General features: G+C 41.9%; 1 protein-coding gene across 5 annotated transcripts; it reads right to left on the reverse strand.

The window, feature by feature from the left end:
• Positions 1 to 8,349: 8,349 nt before the first annotated feature.
• Positions 8,350 to 23,983, reverse strand: slc8a2a (solute carrier family 8 member 2a). Of its 5 annotated transcripts, none has more exons than XM_085363326.1 (12): positions 23,642 to 23,983; positions 22,195 to 22,332; positions 21,795 to 22,022; positions 17,642 to 17,920; positions 15,205 to 15,636; positions 14,587 to 14,948; positions 14,054 to 14,157; positions 11,552 to 11,664; positions 11,274 to 11,297; positions 9,953 to 10,052; positions 8,863 to 9,129; positions 8,350 to 8,726 (listed from the first exon to the last, which is right to left on the reverse strand). In XM_085363326.1, exons 1-12 carry the CDS (start codon positions 23,981 to 23,983, stop codon positions 8,350 to 8,352), a joined length of 2,766 nt encoding a protein of 921 aa, XP_085219452.1. The 5 variants fall into 5 exon arrangements, with proteins under 5 accessions (XP_085219452.1, XP_085219455.1, XP_085219454.1 ...); XM_085363329.1 differs by lacking the exon at positions 11,274 to 11,297 and adding an exon at positions 13,559 to 13,576 and having other exon boundaries at positions 23,642 to 23,929; XM_085363328.1 differs by lacking the exon at positions 11,274 to 11,297.
• Between the last annotated feature and the right edge of the window lie 679 nt (positions 23,984 to 24,662).

The following is a 24,662-nucleotide window of genomic DNA, read 5'->3' on the forward strand; positions in this document are numbered from 1 at the left end:
TTTCCCATAAAAAAAAGTCATATTTTATTCTGCATGTGAGACGATGATTCGAATGACTAAACATTTTTCTCTCTGTGAATGTCCGTTCGACATTAAAAAAAAATGTCGTTTCGACTAATGTGCTATGAAGCTTCTTTTTCCCATGATGACCTTTGAATGCAACAAGAAAGTGGCTCGCGCTTAGCATGTTCCTATTGGTCACTTTTGCCTGTCAATTATTAATGTCATGACAGGAGGTGGAGTTGATCCCTTTGTTCATGTTTTAGAACCAATGATTGTATGAAAAACGCTTTAATTTAGTTTTAATCTACAATCAAAAAACAGTGAAAAACAGAACATTTAGAAACTTGAGCCTAAAAAGTTGTAATTTCACATCACTTCTTGCTTCCAGCACATATTTAATATGATGAAATAATGGTGATTGAACAAGAGCAAGACCAGAAAGAGAAGAAGAATTTTATCTGTCTGATTGTCTCCATCAAATAGATATTCTATTATACAAGGGGGCACTGGTCAACCCCCCAAATTTGCTGCCTACCCACCAGTGGCCCCTCCTGGCAAATCAAATCACTTTTATTGTCACGTCACATTAATGGTACACTGGTACAGCACATGAGAGTGAGATTCTTGTGTACAAGCTTCAAGCGAATATAAGGGCAGGAATGTGAGAATTATAAGAATAAATACATGTACAACTTTAAGGATGTATGCACATTACTAATATATATGACAAATATTTATATGTGTGTGTGTGTGTGTGTGTGTGTGTGTGTGTGTGTGTGTGTGTGTGTGTGTGTGTGTGTGTGTGTGTGTGTGTGTATCTGCACCAATTACTGTAGAAAACAGTCATTGGTCTGCGCATATATACATATATGTAAAATAGGCATAGTGTTGAAGTTCCGGTAAGTGAGAGTGAGGTGCCTATGAAGTGTCACTGTTCAGCAGTCTGGTGGCCTGATGGAAGAAGCTGTCCCTCAGTCTCCTAGTTTGGGCCCAGATATTGCAGTACCTCCATCAGGCAGATGGAGGTAGTTTGAACAGTTTATGACTGGGGTGGGTGGAGTCTTTGATCATCCTTGCACAGCTTCCTGAAGATGTCCTGGAGGGAGGACAGCTCACCTCCAATTATCCTTTCAGCACACCGCAGCACTTGCTGGAGAGCTTTGCGGTTGTAAGCGGTGCTGTTGCCACACCACGCGGTGATGCATCCAGTGAGGATCCTGTCAATGGCACCGCGGTAGAAGGTCCTGAGGATGCGGGGGCTCATGGCGAATCTCTTCAGTCTCCTGAGAAAGAGTCACTTCACTGTTTTGATGTTTGAACTGACCATGTGAGATCCTCCACCAGATGTACATACACCTAGGAAACGGAAGCTGCTCACTCTCTCCACAGCAGCACCGTTGATGGTGATGGAGGTACGTGCTTCTCTACACCTCCGGAAGTCCACTATCAACTCCTTTGTCTTTATGACGTTGAGAGTGAGATGGTTCTCTTGGCACCAGTGCGTCAGGGTGCTGACCTCCTCTCTGTGAGCCGTCTCATCACCTTTGGTGATAAGACCCACCACTGTAGTGTCGTCTGCAAACTTCACAATGATGTTGGAGTTGCTAGTTGCCGTGCAGTCATAGGTGTAGAGTGAGTACAGGAGAGGGCTCAGTGCACACCACTGTGGAGCACCAGTGTTCATTATGAAGGGGGATGAGGTGATGCTGCCCAGTCTGACCACTTGGTGTCTGTCAGACAGGAAGTTGAGGATCCAGCTGCAGAGAGAGCTGCTCAGTCCTAGATCCTGCAGTTTCCTTCAAGGGAACGATGGTATTGAATGCTGAGCTCTAATCTACAAACAGCCTTCTCACATATGTGTCTCTCTTCTCCAGGTGCGAGAGGGCAGTATGTAGTGTCGGGGCTATGGCATCATCAGATTTGGTCTATTTGGGATGTTTCTTGGGCCAATATTAGTGTAAGTATCTATCTAAATAATCGATCAAAATAATTCACATGTTCAGTACTAGAAGTTCCAGATGTGTGAATGTTGTTGCCACTGTTGAAAGTTCAGCAACAGTAAACTGTGTTGTGAAATGGAGACATTTATCTGAGCTACAGGACTCACATTCTCTGCTTTTACATACAAAGATGCCCTAAGGGAAAAAAGACAATACTCTAAGTCCAGCAGCAACATTTAAATTCAGCACATTAATGAAAAAAATGAATAGAAATAATCAAGCAATTATAAAATATATTAGTGGAAGGGTTAAATTTGCCCTTTTCACCAGTTAAGGTCTTGGATTTGGAATGAAAAGATGTGTGAATTGAAAAGAGCGTTTCCTTCATTAATATCTCTGGATGTTAGGTTGCAAAGTAACGTCCCCATCAGAAAAACAGAGACAGCAAAATAAAGTGAATGAAGGAGGATAACAAAATAAAAACAAATTAGGTGTGGGTTACAACAAAAATGCAATTAGAATTAGAATTGTACTGCAGCAAGCCACACCACGTTAATGTTATGGGAGAAAACCGAACTATATCATTCATGGAAATATGCATCCATGGAGCATATTCAGCCAATCACTGTGAAAACATCAGATTCAGCTGTAATATTACTGTTATGTATTATACATAACGTGCGTCCTCTAAGACCATGAAAATGGTTCTTTGCTAATCGCATGTATCATACTTATGGCACGTATTTGTAATTATAAAACACTTGTGTGGATACAGTGTTATGCAGCCTAATTGTCTTAATATTCATTTATTCTGACTCAAAATGGTCAGCAATGAAGGAGCTGTGAGTATTGGAAGCTGGGGAGGCTAATCCATGACTGATAATATTCCACTGTGCATTTTGTTCTCTCTAAGTATTGAGAGTGAGTATTAAAGTACTTACTGTTTTCCTTTCAGATTTAAAGTATGTGAGATTTGCATAGGTTGGCTCAGGGTGATGCTTTCTTTTTACAACCAGGACAGGAGAGAGAACAGGAGGAGAGTGCAGCTCTGATTAAGAGTGCAGCAGACTGATGAGACACCAGGAGAGCAGGAAAGGGGAAGAAGAGGAGAACAGATAAGACAGAGATGACAAAGTTTAATTATAACACAGTAAAAGCAGGAGCTGTGAGACAGTTTGACCTGATTTTACTATCAAATATACTAAACATCTTTAAAAAGGTATTTTTATCAAGTGAAAATCCAAACAATTACAGGGCTGGGCTAAGCTGCCAGTGTTTCAAGAGCAACGCCCCCTGATGACATCATTCCAAACATTACTGTAAATGATGGTGCCTGTAACTGTCCTCTGCCTACAAAACCGTGGGTTTAATTAGAAACATTAGAAAATAAAACAACAGGGTTTTTTTCTATTTCCAAAATGATAGAATCTGTGTTTCACCATTTCACAGGGCAGTGTCTCCGGCACTCCTGGAACAGCTGCGAGTGGACATCAGACAAATCTGTTCAGACAACCCAACTGCTCTCAGCGCGTCACACCCAGAGAACACAGTTATAACTGCCCTCCAACATACTCTTCAGCCACCAGGAGGAGCCTCCTGACCTTCACTGCACATACAAAGTTGTCACCATATGCTCCTTCTGTGCAGGTTGGTTTAGGGAGATGCTCTCACACACACACACACACACACACACACACACACACACACACACACACACACACACACACACACAGATGTGGATTTTGCCTCTAAGCTCTGAAATAATTCCAGGCAAGACAGACAGGTTTTAAGCTAACATATAAGAATGCTAACTGGGGGGTTATTATAGTAACTGAGGACTCCATGGGACGACCCTGCGGTGAATTTGATGAGACGTCCAGTCCTGGGAAGATTGGCAACTCTCTTAAATAATTTTCACTTGTGAATAATCTTAATAATAATGATGGACTTCGAATTGTCCATGTAACCCTTGCCAAACTGATGGGCAGCAACTAAGATTATTGATGAAGATTAATCAAGTGTATCTGATTAACAGCACTTAGGTGTTATTTACTCTCTTCTTCTTATAAAAGTAGCAAGGATGCACTTCCAAATGCTTCTTTGTTCTGCTTTAGTTCTTGACAAATGAATAATGAGTGATATATATTATGTCTTGTTATGTCTGAGGTTTTATTAGAATTTTAGGGCCTGCTGAATACCACATGATTTTAGTAGAATTCAAACAGGGTGTGAAACACCAAGTACAGTTTCCACTGGGGAATTTTGAGGATTAAACACTTATTTGCTCATTTCTGGCAATTTTCTATGTACCAATACCTACCAGCTTATGGTAGATTTGTCCTTATTACTGACCTGGAAAATAATTCTATGAAAATCTCAGGCATTCTGTATTTGCTTTGAAAATATTATTTCCACTTTTGTCATTTCATAATATCACTCACATAGACACACAAGAAGATATGATTTATTCTTCTGTCTTTTTTATGTTTATCTGGTTACAGATGTGAGAAACAAATCAGCTTAAATGTGCACGTTTCACCTATTAATTAAAACTTCTCACATCAAATGGATGTGCATTAAATATTTGAGGCTGTTGTTGAGCTATGGATAAAATGTACAATTTTGCACACTGTTCTCGTGGCACTCACAGACTGCACGAAACATTACTGTGGTTCCTTGCCTGCAGGCTACACAATGAGAACCCTTGCCTTGGATCATCGCAAGTAAGATTTTGTTGCAGCAATAATGTAACTCTCAACAGGAGTCCAGTGTTTAGGACAGTTACAAGTCAGAAAAATAAAGATATACAGTAACAAGATAAACACATTTCCTTTAGTGTAAAATATTCAAATAAATAAAGTAAACAATCCACTATCAAATCCCAACAACAGTATTTAAGTATTGCTAATAGCAGCTTGGAAGTCATCTCAAAACAGCCTCATGCATGTATACGGTCAGTTCAGCAGGTTGTCTACTAATTGGAAGGTCGGTGCATCAATCTTTGGGTATTCCAGTTTGCATTTTGAAGTATCCTTGGGCAGTTTTCCTTGAGTGCATGCGTGTTATAGCGGATCTGAACAATTCAAGAGCTTGACAATACAAGACACCAACCAGACTGAATGTTGCGCTGCACAAGGTTGCTGTGCATACAATGTGGAGTTGCATGTGCTGTCCAACTTAGTAGATGGTGCCGTTCAGTCATGGCTATATGTTTCGAAACATTTTCATATAGACATATGTTCATTCATTATAAATACATAGGAGCAGGTGCTGATTTGTGGCCATGTTGCTCTCCCATTTTGAATACTTTGATCATATTTTTTGTATGTGGCTAAATACTGAACATATGGCCAGTAAGAAATTGCACACGTTTGCATGCTGTGGAAGCAAATTTTAACATTTAAGATATGACGAACCATACCTTTATTATCTGAAAAAAAGAGTCCCTTCACCAAAGAAGTGAAAACGTGAAGGAAAGACAGAGCGTGATCTGGATAAAACATCATCCTCTTCCTGGAGTCAGGGCTCTAAGACATGAAAACGTCAATAAATATGGCTATGGTTTTATTCTCGACATCACAATTATCACTTATTATCAGCAGTTGAAGACAGCTGACAACAAGTCAGCTAAACAACAACAGCTGGTTATAAGCTAACATTAAGCCAGTGGGCTAATGTTGTACTCAAGTGTCCTAAAAATCAAACTTTCCCTCTGAACAGCTTGATCATTTTTACGTGTTTATCTCTCCTGTCTTTTCTCGCCCCAAACCCCTCGCTGCAGATGGAGTCCCCTCCCTGAGCCTAGTCCTGCCAGATGCTTCTTCCTGGGGAGTTATTCTTTCCCACGTTTGATCCACTTCAAAGGAAGTTTCACCGTTGCTGGCTAACAGCAGCAAAAAAAGCAGAACTTACCAACAGGAAAGTTCAGGATATCCTTAACAACTCATGCCAGTATCGCAGTCATCAGTCAGAAGTGACTCGCATTGACTCACGTGTTCTGCACCGTCTTGAATCGCAGGTTGTAACTTGTGAATGATGCAGTGAGGAAAATGAGTCAGATAAAGGTTGGCCTTTTTACACCTTTTTCTGCACCATCACTTGCAAAGCCAATGAAGCGTGCACCTAGTTTCATCTGATACACCTGCCATAACTGCAGGATACAGCAAGCAGCAGCCCCTGTGCATAAGTGCAGTTAACAAGTTGTAAACAATCAGGAAAACATCTGATGCACAGAATGAATACTTCTATGATTTTTTTGTGAGTCTCCTGATGCTGTGAAGTTTAGATGCGATTTTTACTGTTGTTTGTGGTGTGGACTGCTTGAGAAAAAAAATCTTCATGTTTGGCTAAAGTTAATCGCAGCACATCACGAACATCTGCTCATTTGGGTTTGTTTTACAGTCCCAGGACCTGGGTACCTTGGGTAACAGTCAGTAATGATGAACTCTGCAGTCTAATGTGAGGCTCTCTGTAATACAGCTGAAGCTTGGCCCAAATTGGATCATGCAACAGCACAATGATCCCAAACACAGCAGCAAGGAAAAGAACCAAAGCTCAGTCAAAGTCTAGACCTCAACCCTGTTGAAATACTGCGGCACAAATGCCTGCAAGCATCAGTGAACTTAGGCAACACTTTAAAGAAGAGTGGGCTAAAACCACAACCACAACAAAGACTGATAAAGTCAGCTGCTTCAGGCTGCTATATATGGTTCTACAAGCTACTGAATCCTGGGTTGTAGAAAGTCTTTTATAAAGTGTTTTTATTTAAACATTTTCGTCTTCAAAGTCAACACCATCTTTAACTGACCCATGCCAAGGTAATATGTATTACTTGACGATTATTTGTCAACTCTTTGTCTTGTATAAGACGTGGTTTACACTGGATATTAGTGTCACTGGTCTTGGTCATGTGACCTATCGCAGGTGATTTAACCCCCCCCATGTTTCACAGGTTCAATAAATAAGGACATTGTCGTTCTTCAGTGAGTGGATCATCCATTCTTTTCTATGTTTAATAAAAAAAGAACAATAGCGTAAAACAAACCTTCCCTCTAATCAATCAACAAAGAAAAAAGGAAACAAAATACGCTGACATTCCTCTTCACATACCATTTAATGCTATCAGTGACTTTTCTCTACAATAAGAGGTGTTATCAGTTGCTCCCCAGCAACAGCAACTCATCTTGCTCTGCTTAAAATCTCAGATAGTGAATTTTTTAGGCTTTAATTGAGGTCCGACCTGCATGACATGTTATTATATTATATTAAATTATATATTATGTACTGATTTTTCTTTCTTTTAAGAGAAAAATATTTTTTAACCTCACTTTCCATGTTTTTTGGGTGCACAAACTTAAAATGCATCTGTTAAACACAGAACAGGTAAGTGTATAACCCCAATAAGTCATACCATCATGCTTACTTACGTGGACTTGAAGACAAACCTCATCGAGACACATGCAGTTAAAATTTAAATGTAATTATGACAACTTACAATAAATTACAACGTGCTTTTGTCAATAACAGTCAAATTCATAAAATTAGAAATACAATAACATTACACCATTGATAAATAAACAGATAAGACTTCAGGGGTGAATGAATCGTTGTTTTCAAGGAGTCAAACTAAATGGCAGACACAAGGTGCTTATGAGAAATTCATCGTGTAACTTTTTATCAGTTTCACATTTCAATACTGGCTCCATGTAGTGTTGCTATTATCAATGCCTACAATGGGATCAAACTAAGCAGGTGCAGAGCGCTAAACATCAAACAGTGCCTCATGTCACCTAACGCAACACAGACACACAACTGAGCAGTGGGAGATATTTCATAACAGCAGCTTATTGCTTCTCCTGTGGACTGTCAAAAAAGCTCACTTGCTACTGAGTGGCCTGCAGTCTTCCTTCAAATCACCTGGATTCATGAATACTGACAACAATGAACTAACAAACAAAGTTTCTCTTTTTGCGAGAGAAACATATGAAGCAAAGTAGTGTTCTTCCAACTGTTATGTATCTGAGCAGCTTACTGTATATAAACGCCTGAAATAGTCATCTTGTAAAATAAGCTCTGACCCAGACTCTACAGGTGTGGGGAGACATACGACCAAATCCTGGGCATCCAGGATGCGAGTCTCCAGGTATCAAGCAAAATCCAGCGACTTCACATCTATTCTGCTTTCTTAAAAAGCAGTCGCTGCACTTCATGAGGTGAAAATGAAGGAGTGCTGTCACAATAATTTCACAGTCCGGCAGCGGATGTTCCGTGGTTGAATCTGTGGTGTGTATACGTATGTTTCTAAACCGTAGCAGCAGATGTCAAATGATGACGGCAACTGTTTATCAGTGGGAGTTTTGTGTGTGTGTGTTATTGTGCAGGCATGACTCTCCACAGCTGTGCTCATTTAGAAGCCTTGTATATGGCAATAGGCCTCCAGGCTAGAGAAGAGGACGTAGAGGAACCAGAGTCCAAAGAACAGCAGTGAGGTAAGGACTTTGGGGACGCGTGGGCCTCCTAGTTCACCACCTATGGACGGCCTTCGGCGAAGCATTAACACTCCCATACACAAGAAGGCAAAAATGGTGAAAAGCGTGACAGAGAAGGCCAGTGATCCTGGGTCCACACGGAAAACCTTCCCTTTGACTTCCCAGTATATGGCAGACACAGACCAGGCCACACCTATGCCCAGAAACACATTAACTGCGTTACTTCCTGTCACGTTTCCCACAGACGCATCTGCGTACTGATCCTGCGTAGCAGCAACTTTACTAGCAAAGGTGTCTGGAAAAAGAAAACAGTCAAGTTAGAGAATGAGGCTAATCAGCTGTACATTCTTACATTCACTTTCCTAATTCAAACTTCTGCAATACAAGAGTGTTTACAACAACAACTATGACAACAAGAACACCTCACTAACCAGGAAGAGAAGTCCCCAGTGCTACAAAGACCACTGCAGTGACAGTGTCTCTCAGGCCGACGGTGCACCCGAAATGGGAGGCTAGGTCTCCGATAATGGCTGTTAAAATACCAATGACAGTGATTGACACTATGAAGCACGCCCAGCCATTCCAGTACCCTGTGGGTGGGACGCAAGCAAACAGGATCTTCCAGAAGATACAAAATATGTGCATGAAATAGTCGAAGCAGTTGGGCACTCGCTGCTCCTCTCCCTCATCCTCATCACCTGTTTACCAAGACACAGAGAAAGTAAATCAAACACGGCAAAAAAAAGAGAAGACGTCAATACCTACAAATGGTGCAATCACACTTTGGGCCAATCACAGACCGCTTCATAGTATCAGATGAAGCTTTAACCCTGTAAGACCCAACGCATCAAAAAATATTATCAGTATTTAAAGCATCTTAAATCTTTCACATCCATGAGCCAAGGCGACGTTTACTGTACACTAGTCAGTTTTAACCACCAAAAGTTTATTGTTGAAGTTAGAGTTCTGTTTGGGGGCGATCGTGGCTCAAGAGTTGGGAGTTCGTCTTGTAATCGGAAGGTTGCCGGTTCGAGCCCCGGCTTGGACAGTCTCGGTCGTTGTGTCCTTGGGCAAGACACTTCACCTGTTGCCTACTGGTGGTGGTCAGAGGGCCCGGTGGCGCCAGTGTCCGGCAGCCTCGCCTCTGTCAGTGCGCCCCAGGATGGCTGTGGCTACAATGTAGCTCCCATCACCAGTGGGTGACTGGGTGGGTGACTGGTTGTGTAAAGTGCTTTGGGGTCCTTAGGGACCAGTAAAGCGCTATACAAATACAGGCCATTTACCATTTACAACACAGAGACATTACCACACTTCCCAGTCCACATTGTGTCCATACCTGGTTTCAAAAGTACAAGTCTTAATTATAACGTTCACAAAGTCTTGTAATAAAATTACATGCAGTGCAATAAATTTCATGCATAAAGATTCACAGGCAAACCTGAATTTCAGAAATTTACAAGTGAAGCTCCAAAAAAATGACAAAAACACAAAACAATAAATAAATACAAAGATGCCACTGACCTGCACTGACTGTGACCGCCCCGATGAACTGCTCTTTCCATGAGCGCGTACCAATCACCACGGCCAGATTTGTATCCTTGAGCAGTTTGTCCACAGTGTTCTGTTGCAACAAATTAAATATGTTGGTAATCAAGCAGAAACAATCATTGCTTACATGGATGCATACACAACAGATGGGTTCACATTACACAGTTTCAAGACTTTTTTCAAACCACGTCTCAAATGTCTTTTCATTTTAACTTGTTTTGTTATTTAACACACACCCCGACACCAAAAAGAATAAATACTATTTAAATGATCATTCATCTATCTAATTGAGAATAAGAACACATATTGGCCACTTAATTAGGTATACCTGTTCAACTGCTCTTTAACATAAATATCTAATCAGCCAATCACACAGCAGCTTAAAGCGTTTAGGCATGTACGCAGGGTCAACACAACCTGCTCAAGTTCAAACAGAGCATCAGAATGTGGAAGAAAAGTGATTTAAGTGACTCTGAATGTGGTGTGGTTGTTTGAGAAACTGCTGATCCACTGGGATTTTCCTTCACACTAGAATTTAAGGAGAACGGTCAGAGAAAGACTGGTCAATGAGTGCCAGTTCTCTGGGTGAAACTGCCCTGGTGAAGTCAGAGCAGAAAAGCTAGACTGTTTCAAGCGGATAGGAAAGCAGCAGCAACTCACATTGTTGCCCGGTCTAATCAGTCTAATTAGTTCTGTTGCCACATTTGGATGGTCAGAATCTGGCAGGGTGGATCCATCCTACCCTGTATTAACAGTTTAGTTCTGCAGTAATGATATAATATTATGAGGCATTTTTTCTTGGCACACTTTCATCCCTTTATAATCCCAAGTGTTAGGATAGTGTGCCTTGTCACACAGCTCTAATCATCTCAAACTTGATTGTTAAACATAACGATGAGTTCAATGTACTCAAACGGTCTCCACAGTCAGCAGAGTACCTTTCAAGAGATTTGAAACTGAGAAATCTGCAGCAACTGAGTCATGCTGTCATGTTAACATGGACCAAACTGAGTAATGCGTCCAGCATCGTGCTAAATCTCTGCCATGAAGAATAAATGTATTTTTGAAGGCAAAAGGGGTTTGAACCTGGTATTATACAGGTATACCTAATATAGTGGCTGATGGGTATAAACACAGTACCAAATGAGATGGACTTAGTCAAGCAGTGCTTACACAATACACAATGTACACATACATTCCTTCTATGTATGGGAAATAAAGGTACATGGAATGAAATAAAATAGATAGATTGGAAGCAGATGAGTATCAAACAGCGCGTGAGTAGAAACTGTACCTGGTCTAGTACTCCATTGGGACTCTGACGCACAACAAGGCAGCAGGAGGTTAGTGAAGAAAACCACATACTTGTACAATCTTACACATTTATTTTTCAAAGTTTTTAAAGGAATTTGTCCAAATTTGCAAGTAAAGTTCTGGTTTAATTTGTCAATCTTCAGGCTGCATGTGTTTAACATAACTTCATGTCAGTAACTGCCACTTTACTTGCAGTGTAACACTTGTATGAGCATCATAATATAAGAAACAAACACCCCCCACTCACTCCACACACACCTTAAACTCACAGGACTCCTCTATGATGACCTCTAGCCTGCTGTGCTCTCCAAGAATGGGTTTTCCCATCTCAGAGATCCTCCTGGCCTGTTCCTCCTCAGGGGTGGGATTCACTGTGAGAGAGAGCAGACAGGAGATCACTATTCAAGCCTTAATGATATCTTACACACGTGCTCTTAACCTCAGTTGAAGCTAAGGTGAAGAAAAATAGCACACTAGCACAATGTAACATGTTATATAGTAGCTTCTGCATTTTTAACCATTTACAACTGGTTGTAAATTTTGCCATCAGAGTGGGAAGACAAGTGCACAGTACAGTGCATCAATTACATTATATTGCCAAAGGTATTCACTCACCCATCCAAATTATTATATTGAGGTGTTTCAATCGCCTCGGCAGGCAGACTGCTTCCACAAACACACTCAGGAGCTCAGTGTATTCTACTGTGGTATTGCAATGAGATGTCACCTGTCTAACAAGTTATGACATGTCCTCACTGATAAATATATCCACAGGCAACTGTTAGTGGTATTATAACAAAGTGAAAGCAATTGGGAACAACAGAAACTTGGACACTTAGATCGCTGAGGTGCATAGTGCACAGAGGTCATCAACTCTCTGCAGATTCAATCGCTACAGACCTCCAAACTTCATGTGGCCTTCAGATTAGCTCAACAACAGTGTGTAGAGAGCTTCATGGAATGGGTTTCCATGACCGAGCAGCCGCATTAGAGCCGTACATCACCCAGAGCAATGCAAAGCGTCAGACGCAGTGGTGTAAAGCACACCGCCACTGGACTCTGGAGCAGTGGAGACATGTTCTCTGGAGAGACAAATCATGCTTCTCTATCTAGCAAGTCTGGGTTTGGTGGTTGCCAGGAGAACGTTACTTGTCTGATGCTTTGTGCTAACTGTAAAGTTTGGTGGAGGGGTGATTATGGTGTGGGGTTGTTTTTCAGGAAATAGGCTTGGCCCCCATAGTTCCAATGAAAGGAGCTCTTAATGCTTGTGGTGGCAGATTTCTTTTGTATTAATCATATGTTTTAATCATATCACATTAGTAATAGTAATATCGCTTTCTCACTTTAGTATAGCAAGATCAGTCCTGTCACCAGTTGTATGCATGCATGTAGAATGTTATCACAAGTGGACCCCAAGTTTTATTACGCCTTCACAGTGGATCCATTGTAGACGGACATCCTGCTCAAGGGAGGTTTTAAGGATGGGGCTGAAGGTAAAGCCCCCCCCCCCACCCGTGAGATGGGCCAACATGTAAGAGTTGTGGAAGCTGACATATCCATATTGCAATATGTTATTAAACCACTTCAAAATGCTCCCTGGGGGTGTTTGCAGGTTATTTAAAATTTCCACAACATGCTTCGGCATGTCCTGACCTCTACCTGAGGTCAACTGCCTACTTGTCTAATATCAGTGTCTGACCTCACAAATATGCTTCTGGAAGAATCGTCAAAAATTCCCATAAACCCATCAACACACTCCTAAACCTTGTGGAAAGCATTCCCAACAGAGTTGAAGCTTTTCCTGGCCCAAAGATGGTTTCTGCTTGCTTGAGTGAAATGTGCTCACCTGGGTTGCACATAAGCTAGCCAGGTTTTCCAGTCTTTCTACTTGTACTTCCCGAGTGTTTGGCCCTCTTCACAAGCACATTTAGTGTTTCATCCTCTGGCCCTGCCACTATTTTTTTAATAAAAACACAAACCCGTGGAATAAATATTAATGTATTCATAAACGTTTTACAGACGTCTTCATGCCCATTGAGACAAACTCACAAATTGACAGTAAGGTATTAAAGTGAGTGTAAAAAGAAGCAAGAGCTTGGGCGTTCACTGAGCTCAAAACAAGAAATGCAAATTTCTGCTGATAGTGCAAAACGACCACTTCACACTGTCACATTTAGGGCCAAGGATTTGGAATTTCAAAATAATAGCCAGCTATTTTAAAATGCTGCACAGATCACATGCAAAACCACACCCAAACAATCTTACCCTGGTTTAGCAGCAGTGCTGTGAACAAAGACAGATAATGACTGAGTACAAGCAATATTTTCATGCTGTGATAAAACAGCCTTACACTCATTTCCCTTCTGAACTTCCACAAAAATTATTTTATACACGACTACTTCTTTCCCCTCCACTGGCATGCAAATATCCAATTTCTGCATCTTTTTGACACAATGAGGTTACACGAACAAATAATTACACCAGTAACTCATAATTAGCTGTAGCGTCTGTGCTGCAGTGAAACAGAGACAGTAGTGAACGCCTGCGTGTGAGGTTACTTGCAGCATTCAGCTGCGTGTGTTGTTGTTACTGTTTTGATACTTGATCTTGCACATTGATGCGATCTAATGCTTTCTATTAGTGTAGATGAGAAAGGAAAAACAGACTACAACTGTTATCTTATACTAATTTTTTAAGTGACAGAGTCATGAGAAGTCACTTTAACATTAAAAATGAAATCTGAAATAATTACACACTCACAAGAGAGTCCTCGCTTTAGCCATTTGGGGTCGTCAAGCACAATGAAGAAGTTTTCCTGCTTTTCATACTCCTCCACGTTTATAATGCACACTCGCAATGTCTGACTGAAGACACAAGCACACACACAGACAAACACACACGCACTTATTTCTATACAGAACAGTTCTGTGATTTTACACAGGAAGAAAAACTCAGAAATACAACATAGTCTCTGCTTCTTAAGCATCTGCACCTATATATATGTAACATGCATAGGTAATGTCCAATGAACTGAATTTACCAGTTGACACACCTGAGCTCAATAGTGAATGAATAGGCTCATAGCAAAGACTGTGAATACTTTCATAAAATTGCAAAAATTTCAAGCAGACCTTTTTTTATTCGTCACTTTGTGTGACTTAAAGTGAAAAATAAATATAGGCTTAAGTTTTAGCACCGAAGCCAAAGTAGAGATGTCAGGAATGACAGCTTATAGCTAGATTAACAGTGTGCCCCTATCTCCCAGTCATTGCCTCTATGTTACTATACCTTACCTGGTCTGCTCATTGGTGAATTCCAGCTCCCCTCTGGTCTCCTCGTAGTCCACTCCTGCCTTGGCGCTGCCATCTTCCGTATGGTACGGCATAGCAACTGTGCCCCTGGACCCCGAGTTCCTCAACACAGTCACCGTCAGGATGCCTGTGCTCTCACTCACCCGCAGCACATGCTGCTCAAAGGTGAAGATGCCAGCATGATCGTCGTCCAAGATGGTGACCGTAGCAACCAGCGGCTCCACTAGTCTCCCTTTGGGTGGAGTCCCCATCCCTTCATTTCCACCCTCCTCTAACCTCAGGTTCTGAAGGCGCACAAAGAAATGCTCATCCTCTTCAAAGATGTCATCATCCAGGATCCTCACCTGGAGAGAGCAAAGTATTTTAAAGTTACATTCCTTCCCAGATGCACGTGGTTGTTAACCATTTTATTGAACATTCACTACAATTAAATTCTCAGAATGACAGATTCTTTGATCCCACTGATGACAGACACCACAACTATAGGGGAGAAATCTAGATTCCTGGTCACCTCTCCAGGACAATTTTTGTGTTTGACACTTGACAGAGACGATAAACGTTAAACACTGACACTAACATTACCTTTTTTCCCTTTCTTACCTTGATTTCTTTGTGGGTCTCCCCTGGTTTGAACACCAGGGTTCCCTCAGTAAATTCATAGTCTGCTCCAGCATTGGCAGAACCATTTTCTGTACAGTAGTCCACATAGAATGTATTCTGACCAGTTCCCCCATCGAGGATCACCCCCAGGGTCAGAGAGCCACAGTTCTCCGTGCACTGATACTGGGAGCTTTCAAAACAAATGTGCGAGCACGTGGCCTTATCAGTCTCGTGGCCTGAACGTCGCGCGTGCTCAACAGCATGTTTCTTTAATATGTTACCAGCACCGATCATCATGCGAGTCGCCTGGACACGGTAGAAGGCACGGCTCTTCTTCTGGTGAACCAGGGCAGAGTAGTTGGCCATCTCGATCAGCTGGTCCAAATCTTTGTCTGGGTGTTTCTCCTTAAGATCTTTCAAGATGCGGACAACCTATCAGAGCAGGAGAACTAGTAGTCAGACTAGGTCTTGTGTTTACACAGATATGTGTGTTGCTTAATGTTATGTAAAAACGCCCTTTAAAAACGATTTGCTCAACAGTGTCTTACAAGAAGAGATTTTATTGTAACTATCCAGACAGGGTTTGCAGTGGGGATGTGAAGAGGGATGCTCACACCAGAACGAAAATAAATATCTTAGTTTGCGATGACACAACATGTCGTTGTTTCTTTGACGACCTGTCTGCTCTTCTGCAATTCCCTTATTGAGACTCCAACTGAGATAAAATCTTATTTGCTTCAGGAAACGTGATAATGAACTGCCACTATTTAATATTACATGTACTTTGTATTTATTTTATTTGCTATGGACCCATGCGTATCTTTAATAAAGTGAAACTAAACTAAAAACTAATGTCTAGTGTGACCATTAAATATGACTGTTTATAAACTCACTGAGCTCTAAACAAAAATGAACTGATTGGAAATGTGTGCAGTAGCAGTAAGAACTTTACATGCATTCATCATGAGCATGAACATGAAAATACATACATACACCCCCACTAATATTTGGCTACATTTTAGTGGGTTTGCCATCAACGAGCTGTTAGCATAGTTTTGGCCACACTTCTTGGAAGAATTTGTAGTGTTCACTTAAATTAGTTGGTTTCTCGGCACAGATCTGGCTTTGGAGCAATTTTCAACATGGTTAAGGGGAGGAGCTTTGGTACTCAAAGATAACCAGTTTAAACAATGTACATAACTGCAGATTATTTAGATGTGGGACCACTTTGCCACGATTTAGAAGAAGACATCGTGACATCACCACAGACTGAGAGGCTGCAGACCAAGAAAGAAGTCCATGCTCCTTCTCTAAAATGTGCAGCTGCCCACATGGACAAGCCAAATGCTTTCTGGGCAAAAATTTATGGTCAGATGAAACAAAGATTGAGATATTTGGTCACAATGACAAGACATATATTGGGAAGAGTAAAGGTAAGGCTTTCTGAAGATCGTATTAGCGGTCAAGAATTGTTGTGGCAGCATCACATTCAGTTCATGCAGCAAAGCATGAAGTGGATGGAATAATGAAGACTGAGGACTGCCTCCAAATTCTTCAGCTTCACCTTAATTCAACAGCTACACAGTTGAAACCTGGTCTCAGTTGGGTGTTTGAATAGAATAATGATTCCAAGCACACATCAAAACTGGTTTTGTAATGGGTAAAGTAAGCAAAGGTAACATCAGGTTACTGGAACGGCCTCCCCAAAATTCCGGCCTCAATCCTAATCAAAATTTGTTGACTTTGCTTGAAACTGGTCAAATATCCAGTCAGAATTACAGCAGTTGCTTGCTGATGGCTACCAAAAGTACCTGGTTGAGGTGGAACTTGTTGAGGAACATTTAACCATTAGTGTGGATACAAGCAAAGTTTTGACCCTGAGTGGATTAAAGTAAAACAAAATCAAACTTGTGCAACCCAATGCTTGTTTTTCAGTCATTCAAGATATATGCTGTATAATTATTCCAGTCTGGATAAAGAACCGATCAAAGAAATCACTAGAAAATAAACTTATCATGACATTCATGTCATTGACGAGATATTTGGCCATAACTAAATGTATATCAGAGGGGCAGATCAGGCTAAGCGGTTAGCAGACAAAGTTAGAGGCAAGGTCGAGATGGTTCGGACAGGTGCCAAAGAGGCAAAGAAGGATATATTGGACAAAGGATTTTGAAGATGTAGCTGCCAGGCAGGAGGAAAAAAAGAAGACCACAGAGGAGATTCATGGATGTAGTGAAGGGGGGCATGCTGAGGGTTGGTGCTAGAAACAGGGTGAGATAGAGGACGATGATCAGCTGCGCTGACCCCTACAGGGAGCAGAGTTCTAATTAGCTAAAACAAAACAGATGTTAAACCTGAAATTAATGGAGAAAAAAAACGCTCTTTTAAAGCCTTCAGGCTGAGTGGCTCAATAAGACGTTTGCCTGAGTCTTACCTCATCTTTGTTCGGGTCTAGTTCATTGCCTGTCTGCACAGAGACCGTAACAGTGGAGGAGTTTCCAGGGCATGCACTGCTGTCTGACAGCTTTCCGTCCACGATCATGTCAATGCCTTTGGGAGCAAGGTCCCCTTCCATTTCCACCACGATGCCGTGCCTCTTGTCAGCACGGTAACGCTTGTGCATGTATTTGTAGAAGAGTAGGCGGCGGTCAGCGATCCAAGCCAAGATCACACACACCGGAAAATACAGCAGCGTCACTATGGCCTCCCACACCTGATTATGCAGGCAACATGAAAAATAATCAGTTACTCATTTGATATATTAAAAATAGAATAAAAGGTATGTGTATACCTTTTAGCTAATTAGATGTTTGGGTGAGTTTTAGAAACACAACATCTAAAAATACAGACTGTGGGTGTGCAAAGGGTTACCAAGTGAGGATTTACCAAACCTTGTAATACAGCTCGTAATATTTTGAATGTCATGTAAGATTCAGTATTTAAGATCCCCGCATCTGTTTGAAGATTCTTGCCACTTACATTTTCCACCGTTTCCTTTTGTTCTTTACAGCAGAATTCAGGTGTTGATTTAAATATTTGTTTTCTTGCTAATCTGTCGTCCGTACATGAACACTGCAAAGTGCAACAGTGAGCCACCACTTCTGTGTCTGCAGCTCAGTCATGTGATGCTTTGCTTTGCCCTTCTGCCATGCAGAGATGTAGTTTTTATGAGTATTATTGATCTTTCAGGTCTTCCACAGTTTCCTCTTACTGACATTTCAGGTTCTTTCAAACTAATTGATGCCAACGAAGCACATGGGCATAGGGAAGCTATAAAAAGATATTTTCAGATCTGCTGCTTAGGCATAAGATTGTTAGGATTGCCACATTTGGTAGAATTGGTATGATTATTACTTTCTGATGAAAGAAAGTAAATTTAGCAGAGAGTAAATTTGAACAAACATTTGAAATGAACTGAATCATTTCTTCAACAGATTTGACTCAGCCATGAGGCAGTCTGCAACATCGGCTGCAGACTCACCCACCCCCACTGCTGCTGTTCCACCTCAGACACTTCACACCTCCTCTATTCACCCTGCTCACTCCCCCCCACCCCCAACAACAGCATCCAATACACACTCAACACAAGGCTCCAGCCTGTCTCTCTCAACCACCCAGGTTAGGAGGGAACTGAGGAGGATTAATGGCAAGAAGGCAGCGGGTCCAGATGGCATCAGCTCGAGGGTCGTCAGGTCCTGCGCGGACCAACTGTGTGGGGTGATGGAGCACCTCTTCAACCTGAGCCTGAGGTTGGGAAGAGTCCCACAGCTCTGGAAAACCTCCTGTGTTGTACCAGTGCCAAAGACTTCAAGCCCCAAGGACCTCAACAGCTACAGGCCGGTGGCTCTGACATCCCACCTGATGAAGACCCTGGAGCGGTTGGTCCTGGCTCAGCTTCGGCGCCTAATAAGCTCATCACTGGACCCACTTCAGTTTGCCTACCAGCCTGGCATTGGAGCGGATGATGCCGTCATTCACCTCCTACATCGTTCCCTCGCTCACCTGGAGACCGCTGGAAGCACTGTGAGAATCATGTTCTTTGATTTCTCCAGTGCCTTCAACACCATTCTTCCCTCGGTTCTAAAGGACAAGCTGGTGAACTCTGGAGTGGACCATCACCTCACTACCTGGATCCTGGACTACCTCACCGACCGACCACAGTATGTGAGGACTCAGGGCTGTGTCGGACAGGGTCGTCTGCAGTACGGGGGCCCCACAGGGAACGGTTCTGGCTCCGTTCCTCTTCACCATCTACACTGCAGACTTCTCCCACAATTCCACCCAGTGCTTCCTGCAGAAGTTCTCTGATGACTCTGCAATAGTCGGCCTCATCACTGATGGGGACGACAAGGAGTACAGAGGTCTGACCCAAGACTTTGTGGACTGGTGCCAGCTGAACTACCTCCAGATCAACGCCAGTAAAACCAAGGAACTGGTGGTAGACTTCCGCAGGCACAAGCATTCTCCACTGCAACCACTGAACATCCAAGGTATGGACATTGAGGCTGTGGACAGCTACAGGTACCTTGGTGTTCATCTGAACAATAGACTGGACTGGACTCATAACTCAGACGCCCTCTACAGGAAAGGGCAGAGCAGGCTGTACCTGCTGCGGAGACTCAGGTCGTTTGGAGTGGAGGGCCCACTCCTGAAGAAATTCTATGACTCTGTTGTGGCTTCTGCTATCTTTTATGGCGTGGTCTGCTGGGGCGGCAGCATCTCTGCTGGGGACAGGAAGAGACTGAACAGGGTGATCCGAAGGGCCAGCTCTGTTCTAGGATGCCCTCTGGACCCAGTGGAGGTGGTGAGTGACAGGAGAACGGCGGCTAAGCTGTCATCCCTGATGGACAACATCTCCCACCCCATGCAGCAGACTGTGACAGCACTGAGCAGCTCCTTCAGTGGGAGACTGCGGCACCCACGGTGTGGGACGGAGAGATTTCGCAGGTCTTTCCTCCCCACTGCTGTCAGACTCCATAATAAAGACTTTAACTGATCAAGCACACACATCCATACATATGCAATAATACTAAGTGCAATAATCCTTTCTGTCATCGTTGTATTTTTACTCAGTTGTATATAGTATTTGTATTCTATTTTTATCTTATTGTATATTTATTTTATTTTATTCTACTGTATATAGTATTTTATTTTATTCTATTCTGTACAGTTGTGTACTGTATTTATTCTTATTGTATTCTAATTTTTGCCTCAACTTTTGCACTGTCCACTTCCTGCTGTGACAAAACAAATTTCCCACGTGTGGGACTAATAAAGGTTATCTTATCTTATCTTATCTTAAAACAAATGGCACTAATGTCATACAAATAAAAGTAACAATGCATTAATATTTAAAGCTGCGGGGTGTGAATTCTCACCACTAGATCTCAGCAGACTGCAGATTGAAGTCAACTGAATCCTGTTTTCTTACCTCTCCTTACCTTGCCTCTGGAGGAGGCTGTAAAACTGTGTAAAAAGAGTCCAGTGTGAGCGTATGAGTCAATGACACTTACTTCTGACTGACGACAGGGATACTGCAGTGAGTTGTTGAAGATATCCTCAACTCTTCCGTCCATAAGTACTGCTGTTTTTGCCACTGCTAGCTGCTTTTAGCCAGTGTTAGTGGAAGTTTCTTTGAAGTGGATCTACCGTTGCTGACTTGGACATTTAGGGAATTCTCTTGTATTATATGAGAATGTAACCAACCCGTGTGCTTTTTGTAATAATCTAGTCTATCATTAGCTGGGGTAATACTGGCTTATAACCAGCTGTTATTGTTGTTTAGCTGGACCGTTGTCAGCTGTACGGAGTCAGAAGCGTCGCACGTCTAATCTGCTGACAAAAGGTAACTGTGATAATATCCGGAATAAATGTGTTGGAGACTTGAATTCATTTCAGGAGATTCCACTCGCATTTATGTTTTTTCATAAAGGGGACCCCTTCTTAGATGAAAAAATATGGGTATGATCCTGTCCGCAAGTGCCGGCACAAACTACAAGTTTGCCTCCACAGAATGCAAACCCCTACGAGTCCTCTTCTCCTCCGCCTATGGCAGTGGTGTCCAAACCCAGGCCTCGAAGGCCGGTGTTCTGCAGGTTTTAGATGTGTCCTTGATCCAACACAGCTGATTTAAATGGCTGAATTACCTCCTCAACATGTTTTGAAGTTCTCCAGAGGCCTGGTAATGAACTAATCATTTGATTCAGGTGTGTTGACCCAGGGAAGGCTCTATAACCTGCAGTACACCGGCCCTCGAGGCCTGGAGTTGGCCAAGCCTGGCCTATGGTGTACGGGCAGTCTCTAGCCATATTCATCCGGTCCTGTGTATTCCACGTGAAGGGCCAACATGGCATTTTCAATGAGTTTTCAATTTGTTGAAAGAAATAATAATACACTAGTCACTGTATATTTATGAGTACAACACATTTTTTCAAGAAAATAATCTCATAAAACCACAAACTTTAAAGAAATACTCATTTTTAAAGTGTGTTTAGTGCAGAGGCTGCATTTCCAAAAATCAACAATAGCACTGTGGCCAGAAGTACATATGTTTTTCAGTTAAAATGTATGCAACCATCAGAACATACCTCTACAATCCCAGGTGAGATGACAGCCAGTATGAGGTAGAGCCAAATGTAGGCATAGATACTCCAGAAAGCCGTTATGAAAAACACCCGGAGGTGTTTGATCTTACGAGACTCTCCGTCAGGGACCACCCACACACACAGACCAATTATCACAAACATATTGAAGGCAGCGCTGCCCACTATGGTGCCCGGGCCGATCTCCCCAGCATGGAAGTTGTGCCCACACACCTGTTAAAGTGAGAAAAAAAGAGTCAATCAAAGCTCATTTGTTAAGCTAACTAGAACCGAATAAGAGCCACGTAACAACTAGAATTCAAAACAGACTCCGAGTGCACATACAGCTCCAGCATTTGTTGTATATGTTACGCATATGTTGCTGCAAATGTAATGAGTTGTGCACCTCAATAACAGAAAGCAGGATCTCAGGTGCAGAGGAGCCCAGTGCCATGAGCGTGAGGTTGGATACAGTCTCATTCCAGATCCGTACCGTTGCGACTGTGGTTTCACCGTTGGGTTTGGTGACGGTCACCACTTTCTCCTGCAGTCACAGAAGTTTGGGAAAATGCCCAAAATGCTTAATTTCAGTTAAGACATATTTGAAATGCCCAAATACATCAGGTTGGAAATCTTGTTTACGGTCTGGTACAAAAAACAGCTCATTTGACTGTTGACAGTTTTACTCTTCATAATAACTGCACTGAGGACTGCTTCTCTAATTTCAAAATGCTGTTACATTGTGTAAAATGTAAACTCTAATCACAGTTTTTGAGTCTACTACGGTCCATTTTAAACAAGCTTTGCCACAGACAAGAATCCAGTACTGATTTTTGGCCCCATCCCTTGTGTACATGTATCAATCTTTTTATGATATTAGGTACTAAAGATGATGGATATTCAAAGCCTTCACAATTTTATGTTGAACAATATTCTATTTTTTAACAGATTGGCAAACCTTTATTTAAACTCTACTTCTCTAAAATAGTTTTTCTACACCCAGTCATGTTACTGACCTGTTGCTAGGTCATCTAATAAGTTTAAAACGTTTCTACTGGTTTTGCATGAAACTGTATTCTGCTGTGAACAAAATATGAATTTATAGGATTTGCAAAATCAGGCATTCTGCTTTTACATTTACATGGTGATCCAACATTTTTGGAAGAGGGTGGTAATTTAATTTGTGTAAGGCATAAATTTAGGGGTCTGGCTGCTTTGATTGACAGGTATGCCACCACTTATTTAATAGAATTATCTGTAAAATAATTATCTAGTTGTAGAACAGCCAAGAGATTTGTGCTTTGGTTTTGGTACTGAAATTTAAACTAGCCTGTTATTTAGCACTGATGAGCATGTCTACAGCTTGCTAACCAGGATTACTACCTTTAGCGTCCATTTTTAGCTCCCAGAAAAACAAACAAACTAAGACTGTGATTCAAAAGTGGAATCCAGCAGCAATGGGTGAGGTGACAATGGCTTTGTCCATCTTATACAGTCGATGCTTCAAACACAGTGGGCCTGATACTAGAACTACTTTTGTTTTGGCAACGAGTTAATGTGATAAAATTATTTTTTTAAATTGAAGATTGAAAATTTAAAAATTTATAGTAAATATTTTAAAACTGTTTCTCTTTATTACCTAATTCTCATATCTGTTAATTCATCTAAGGCAACATATACTGGCACTTTACTTTGATATTTAAAAAAATGCAAGCTCAAAGTGCAAACAAAATTTGCCTTTTCCTGATAAAAAGGAGCCAAAACACTCTTCAACTATGAGCAAACACAAAACCCTGATAGTAAAAAATTTAATGGTTGCATTTTTTAATTCCCAATTTTAAGTTCAATAATACCTGCGAGGTAATGACTTCTATAGATGCCATGAAGCGGTCTGCAATGATGGACACACCCAGGAACATGTACATGAGACAGAGGAAATAGATGATTGCCCTCCCTGCCTGCTCCCCCAGTGGAGGGTTGAGTGGTAGCCACACCGGCAGCAGGATGCCGGGTTTACAAACCACAGTGTCAGAACACGTCCGTTTTCCAGAGCCTGAGGTGTTACCAGAGGATTGCGGCAGCTCAGGGTCAGATGCTCGCTCCACAACCTGGGGCTTGAAGGAGGTCCCGGCGTGGCACAGGAGGAGGAACGAGAGGAAGAGGAGGCTGGAAAGGTAAACCGGAGGGGGTCCCATGGTATCCCTGAGTCAGGAAGGGCCTGGGGGTGGGGTTCACTGGGGGAACCGCTGGGTCAAAAGAAACTCCTAGTGAAGCAGAGGAGCACACATTTTTTTGAGAAAGAGAAAATCTTTATCGTATACGATAGTTTACATATCTCACCATGTCTTAGATGGTACATGATAGGCTGGTTCTTATGCCCTGCTTTTCTATTCTGCTCGAGCACTCGAAGCGCTTTATATGACAACAAGCTTCGTACACCCACTAATACACCTTCATACAGACATGCCTAAGTGCTTTCTAGCCAACATTCACACACACACACACACACACACACACACACACACACACACACACACACTACATTCATCAGGAGCAAGTAGTTTGTCTTTTCGTCCTCGAGTGTCGTGGTCTGGATGCACTATCCAAGAATGTGAACATCAGCATTTAAAGCAATTCTAATGTAAACTATAACAGCAATGGCATGCAAATAAGTACATTTTAAATATGCTCTACATCAGATTACCATAAAAACAACATAAAAACATGGATGCGGCTGTAAGAACAGTTCTGCAGTCTTCACACAAAATTCTAGACACGCTGCTTCATTTCTGGTATTATTATGATCTTTGTGAGCATTTTAAATATTAGACGTGTTTTAGTATCAACTGTCAAAGCTCCTCCCCTTCCCGCATG

Source organism: Diplotaxodon limnothrissa, linkage group LG10, assembly GCF_057381915.1.
Source record: "Diplotaxodon limnothrissa isolate DT_005_m linkage group LG10, D_limnothrissa_male_GT1.1, whole genome shotgun sequence".
In the NCBI taxonomy this organism is placed as follows: Eukaryota; Metazoa; Chordata; class Actinopteri; order Cichliformes; family Cichlidae; genus Diplotaxodon; species Diplotaxodon limnothrissa.